We start from the raw sequence: 5,759 nt of genomic DNA on the forward strand, positions 1-5,759 counted from the left end.
TCATACACCTTGTAAAAGCACAAGGTACTTAAACTATCAAAAAAACACGAGACTCACAGTTAGATGTCAATCCTTACATGTTGAAGAGATAAAATAATTTGCGAATTTACTATTGGATATAGGTGAAGGGAATGTGGTGTGGGGTGGGGGGGGGGGGGGGTTTCAAATGACGACAAATGAATGTACAAATTCCGATGATCTTCTAATTAACAATTCATTATATCCAATATCTGATTTAATAGACTTTATTTATCCTTCGAATTTAGACAAGTTCTATTAACTTACTTTCGAGGATAGGAAATATTGTCGTTTGAAATTATATGTGTTTATTAGACAATTTCTATATTTCCATCCGTGACGCCCACGGGACAATAACCTAGTTTTCTATATAATAACAAAAAATATACAAAAAAAAAGGTTGGATTAATAAATACCTTTCATCAGACAATTTATTAATGTTGCTTTATTGGGTTTTTTTCTCAACTAAAAAAATTAAAGAATATCCTTCCATCTTCCTCATTTCCCATTTGGATTCTCCTCTTCTTCCCTATAAATTACTAATACCTTATTCACAATTTAATCTTAATTCAGTCCATAATATCACATTCTATCAGTTTCATATCAAATTCTTCGTTGAGCATCGGCAGTCGATTAATATGGAGTCACGTAGATCAATTACATCGTTTTTGTTCGTCGCTCCATTGATGTTCATATCGATCGCTGCTGCTTGCTCCAACGGAACATGCAAGGTACGTCCCTAAATTTATTAATTACCACAACGTTACAATAATTCATTTGCTTGATATATTGAATAATATATAAGTGAAACTGAAATGATTGTGAATTGGTCTAGTTAGGGGATGATTGTGAAACCGATGGAGATTGCGAGACCGGACTTTATTGCTTCTCGTGTCCTCAAGGATATCCAGGCTCTAAATGTGTTCGATCAACCGCGACACCAGTATTCAGTCTCTTGGTCAGTCTTTCTATCTCTCTTTCAGTTTCTAATTAATAAACTCGACATATTGTGTGATCGAGTGTGAAACCAATATATTGATCACCTCAGTTTTCAAATATGATGTGTATATTGCCGGCAACTATCGTATCGTATGAACGTACGTAGCCATGAATGGCTGTTAGATTGAGACAAAGTGATGGCCACGTGACCACGTTAATTACTAGGATAACCATAGTTAAGTCCGTTCTACTTACTACACATGATGCCAAGTCAAAAGTTCACTACTGTTTCCCGAAATTAATATATATATTTGTTTTTTTTTATAAAGTTTTGTTAATAAAATTATCCCTAGATCATACGTAGTATCACTCTCATCAAATTCGATGTAAATATATAATGTGTGTATTCTAGGGATGAACAAATTCGGTACCGATTTGGTACCGAATCTTTTGAATTTTGGGACCGGTACGGTACCGGTATTTCTCAAATTTTTACCTTTATTACCGGTCCCGGTATTTTCGGTATCGGTACCGAGCACATCGTTAGTGTACTCAATAGAAAACATGAATTATTTTATATAATATTTTTTTTTTGTTGAAAGTTAGTTATTATTAGGAGATTAATTATTAGACCAAAGTTGAATAAAAACAGGTTTTTGCATTTATTCTAAATTAAATATGAGTTACTATTATGAATTTGGAGTCTTCTGTTACGTGTAACGTGTTGTGGTTGGAGACTTTTGAAGCCACTCATTGCAATCCATCAATGTATCATAAGTTCATCACCAAATTTAATACAAAAGCAGTGGATTAGGTCAATCTTAACAACCCAATGGGACCCAATAGCTTCAAAACGAATTTTCTGCGCTGGGCTTCATGAAATGGTTTTTCTGGGCTGGGCTAAAATAATTCAACTGCCGTTGTACTGGGCTTACCTATCCCTGCTTTGTACTTTGTATTAGAGGTGCATAAACCGGGTTTTTTCGGAACCAGAACCGGTTCCGGGTTTGATCAATAAAGTCAATAACCGGGTTGGGTAGGAACCGGTTGCCGGCATAAACCGGGTTTTGACAAGTTTTGCATGGTTTTTATCAGTTTTTGGCCGGTGTCCAGTTCGGTTCCGGTTCCGGGTCCGGGAATGATTTCATTGAGAAATGAAACCTGGTTTGTTCCCGCGGGTGAGGTACACCTGGGTTGGGTCAAGAACCGAGTTTTATGCCCAAGTCTACTTTATATAGCGTGAAATGTAACAAATTACTTTTAATTTTGCTTAAAAAACAGAATGATTCTCTACCATTCAACAAATACTCTTTCTTGACAACACATAACGCCTTCGCAATCGATGATGGGACACCACGACTTACCCCAACTAATCAAGAAGACAATGTCACTCAACAACTAAATGTATGTTTCTTATTCAAATCATTCCACTTTTTGTAACACGTAGATCCAAAATTGTTACAAAAGAAGACAAATTGATAACTAACGTGTTACTTCTTGTTATCACATTCTAAAGAACGGGGTTCGTGCATTGATGCTTGACACATACGACTACGAAGACACCGTGTGGTTGTGCCATTCCTTTGGTGGACAATGTCACGATTATACTAAATTTGTAAGTTATCCAATTAGGCAATTAGCCATTTATTGAGAGTTTAAGTATGTTTCTTGACTTGATGCAATTTGTTCATGTAATAGGTACCGGCTATTGATACTTTGAAGGAAATTGAAGCATTTTTAACAGCAAATCCTAAGGAAATAGTCACTATCATACTTGAAGACTACGTAGAAGCACCTAACGGTTTGACCAATGTTTTTACAGACGCGGGTTTGAAGAAATACTGGTTTCCAGTGACTAGTATGCCAAAAAGTGGTCAAGACTGGCCATTGGTTCGTGACATGGTAGCTAACAATCAAAGATTACTTGTTTTTGGCTCGGTTAGATCCAAGGAACAAAGTGAAGGAATCGCGTACCAGTGGAACTACATGGTCGAAAACCAATGTTAGTTCGTTTCTATTCACTTTTATTGTAAACGTTTAAAATAAAAATTATATGGAGCTTATGCATTAATTGTTGGTGGTGACTGTTGTGAAAACAGTCACTCAAATATTATTGTTACAAACTTTTTATTTATTTATTTTTCGAGTTGATTGTAGATGGTGATGGTGGAATGAAGGCAGGAGAGTGTCCAAACAGGGGAGAGTCGTCTTCAATGAACGATACTACAAAATCACTTGTTTTAGTGAACTACTTCCGTACACTTCCGTTAAAGGTGTTGGCATGCGGCCAAAATAATGGTGGCCTTTTGGACATGGCCAAGACTTGCAACAGTGATTCGGGAAATCGTTGGGCAAACTTTGTTGCGGTTGACTTCTACAAGGTACTAAACCAAATCTTTTTGCAACTTTTTGTTGTTTATGGTTGATGAGATATTGTATAATTATCAGAGAAGCGAAGGCGGAGGAACATTTCAGGCCACTGATTTGCTGAATGGTGAGCGTTTATGTGGATGCAGCGACGTACATTCGTGCGTGGTAAGTTTAATGTTCGATATGAAATTTTTGATTTACCTAAATGTTAAGAAAGATACTGAGGTTTGTTTTCTTATTTTGCAGCCTGGAGGTGGAAGTTGTACACCCTGAAATTTTTGGGGACAAACTAATATTTAAAAATTATTAGTTCTATTAGTACGTTTTGTGATGCATAACAAAAATGTTCTTTACCACGGAACCTGGAAATTGAAGAAAGAAAGTAAAAAAAGTATTTTTGTCTAGCTCTTTTTTTTTTTTGGATTGAACCAAACTGTGCATTTTTTTTATTTTTGGTTTTTTAGTCTGATCAAAGACCAAAATTTATTCATAATTATGTTTTCAATTGAGTTTCAAATTGAACCGACCAGAATATCCAAATTCAAATTAAGATCAAACTGTATTTAAAGTTTTTGGTTCTAGAAAATCGGTTTGAATAACCTAAAAATCGAATCGAGTAGATAACAACCTACGAAGTCAGATGAACAAGGTCATCCTATCTTTATGATTCTATAAAGAGAACTAAAGGAGCAAATTTAGGATCAGAGTTTATTTGATAGTTGAATTTCTATGATTTATAATGAGATTATATTTGTCACTAGTGGTATGTAAATTCAGAAAAGAGCTTTATGATAGAGAATTAATTTTTTTATACAAACAAATATTAAAGTATTTATTGGTGAATTACTAAAATGGTATTTACCATTTTCATCTACAATTTACAATATTGTTTATACTGGGTTGTCGAAAATGTATGTCATTTTTTTAATTACAAATTGCCATTGTTAACAAATAAAAGTTGAAAATAATCATGCGGTCTGCTATATATGTTCATAATTCATTTAAATACTAGTAATTTTTGTTTGAAGGCGGTAATTACACTTCGCATGAGTGGGCTATGTTGGTTGTACTTATTTTGTCACCGTGTTAGTCACAGTGAGATGGCCATTTAATAAAAATTATAAAAATAGTAATTTTGAGTTGTTTATACCATAGGAAATATTTCAAAACGTTTTAGCTAAGTGTCATGCACACAACATTCACAACTTTATTCGTGTATTAGACCATGTGTAATGGTTAAAGGGCATAACGCCCCCCCCCCCCCCCCCCAACATTCAATTGGCTAGAAGAACTTTTTGTCAAAATAGTTAATTAAGGGGTGTTTCCCACATAGCTCCCAAACCAATTTTGCTCCCATAACGCCTCGGGCGTTGTGCCCGACGCTATGAGACGATATTAGCCAATGAAGGCGCCCATTACGTTAGGTCTTACATGCCTAGTCAATTTCACAACTCAAAACCTCCGTTGTGTACCAAATTTCGGTGATGTGTCTGTCATTAACAAATCTTATTTTTCCAAATGAAAGTTCAAATCGTATGTGAATATATTCCAGCTAACTAATATCTTCATTAACAATTTAATTTTCAGCTCATAATATCAAATTATTGTACCGTCTTCTATCAATTTCATTTCGAATTGATATGGAGCAATGGAGATCAGTTTTGTTTTGGTTTGTAGCTCCATTTATGTCCATATCTATCGCGGTTGCTTGCTCCGACGGAACATGCGGGGTACGTTTGTTACTATTAAATATTTGATTTGCATAAACTTTTGCAACCATATAAGCTATTGATTTTGTTGATAATAACAAGTGAAATTGAAATGACTGTGAATCGGTCTAGTTTGGGGATGATTGTAGAAAAGATGGAGATTGCAAAACCTGACTTCATTGTTTCTCATGTCCTGAAGCAGGCTACTCCAGTATTCGGTCTATTGGTCAGTCTATCCATCTCTTTTTCATATTCGAATCTAATAAGAACTAGAATTTAATAGAAAGTGCAACTTTTTTTTTAATTCTATTATTTTTGAAAAACCGAATGATTCTCTACCATTCAACAAATACTCGTTCTTGACGACACATAACTCCTTCACAATTACTGATGGGCTCCGGGGACTTACCCTATATAATCAAGAAGCCAGTGTCACTCAACAACTTTCTTATTAAATCATTTCATTTTTCGTAATGTTTATAGCTAGATATAAACGTTACAATTTTGCTACTAGAGAAAACATACTACCAACACATTACTTCTTATTATCATATTTTAAAGAATGGAGTTCGTGCTTTGATGCTCGACACATACGACTTTAAAGATATCGTATGGTTGAGTCATTCGATTGGAGGAAAATACCATGATTTTACAAAATTTGTAAGTGTACCTTGATGAGTTTCATGGCAGTTTTCACAAGCGGGTTTCATGCCATTTGCTGTT

At 34.9% G+C, this 5,759-nt stretch overlaps 1 protein-coding gene across 1 annotated transcript; it reads left to right on the top strand.

The window, feature by feature from the left end:
• The first annotated feature begins 457 nt into the window (after nt 1-457).
• Nucleotides 458-3,706, top strand: LOC143561974 (PI-PLC X domain-containing protein At5g67130-like). The gene is made up of 8 exons (XM_077049914.1): nt 458-749; nt 854-976; nt 2,239-2,361; nt 2,474-2,572; nt 2,656-2,959; nt 3,115-3,338; nt 3,406-3,492; nt 3,574-3,706. The coding sequence occupies exons 1-8, from the start codon at nt 657-659 to the stop codon at nt 3,598-3,600; spliced, it is 1,080 nt and encodes a 359-aa protein (XP_076906029.1). The 5' UTR covers nt 458-656; the 3' UTR covers nt 3,601-3,706.
• Nucleotides 3,707-5,759: the final 2,053 nt, after the last annotated feature.

Source organism: Bidens hawaiensis, unplaced genomic scaffold, assembly GCF_021521415.1.
Source record: "Bidens hawaiensis isolate Kalapana, Puna unplaced genomic scaffold, B.hawaiensis_p1.1 tig00020892_1, whole genome shotgun sequence".
Taxonomy (NCBI): domain Eukaryota; kingdom Viridiplantae; phylum Streptophyta; class Magnoliopsida; order Asterales; family Asteraceae; genus Bidens; species Bidens hawaiensis.

Bases quoted from the DNA above. Each gene is read 5' to 3' on its own strand.
- LOC143561974 (XM_077049914.1), top strand. From the start codon at position 657: ATGGAGTCACGTAGATCAATTACATCGTTTTTGTTCGTCGCTCCATTG. The intron at 2,362-2,473 runs GTATGTTTCTTA...CACATTCTAAAG, and splicing joins ATGTCACTCAACAACTAAAT to AACGGGGTTCGTGCATTGAT. The intron at 3,339-3,405 runs GTACTAAACCAA...TATAATTATCAG, and splicing joins TTGCGGTTGACTTCTACAAG to AGAAGCGAAGGCGGAGGAAC.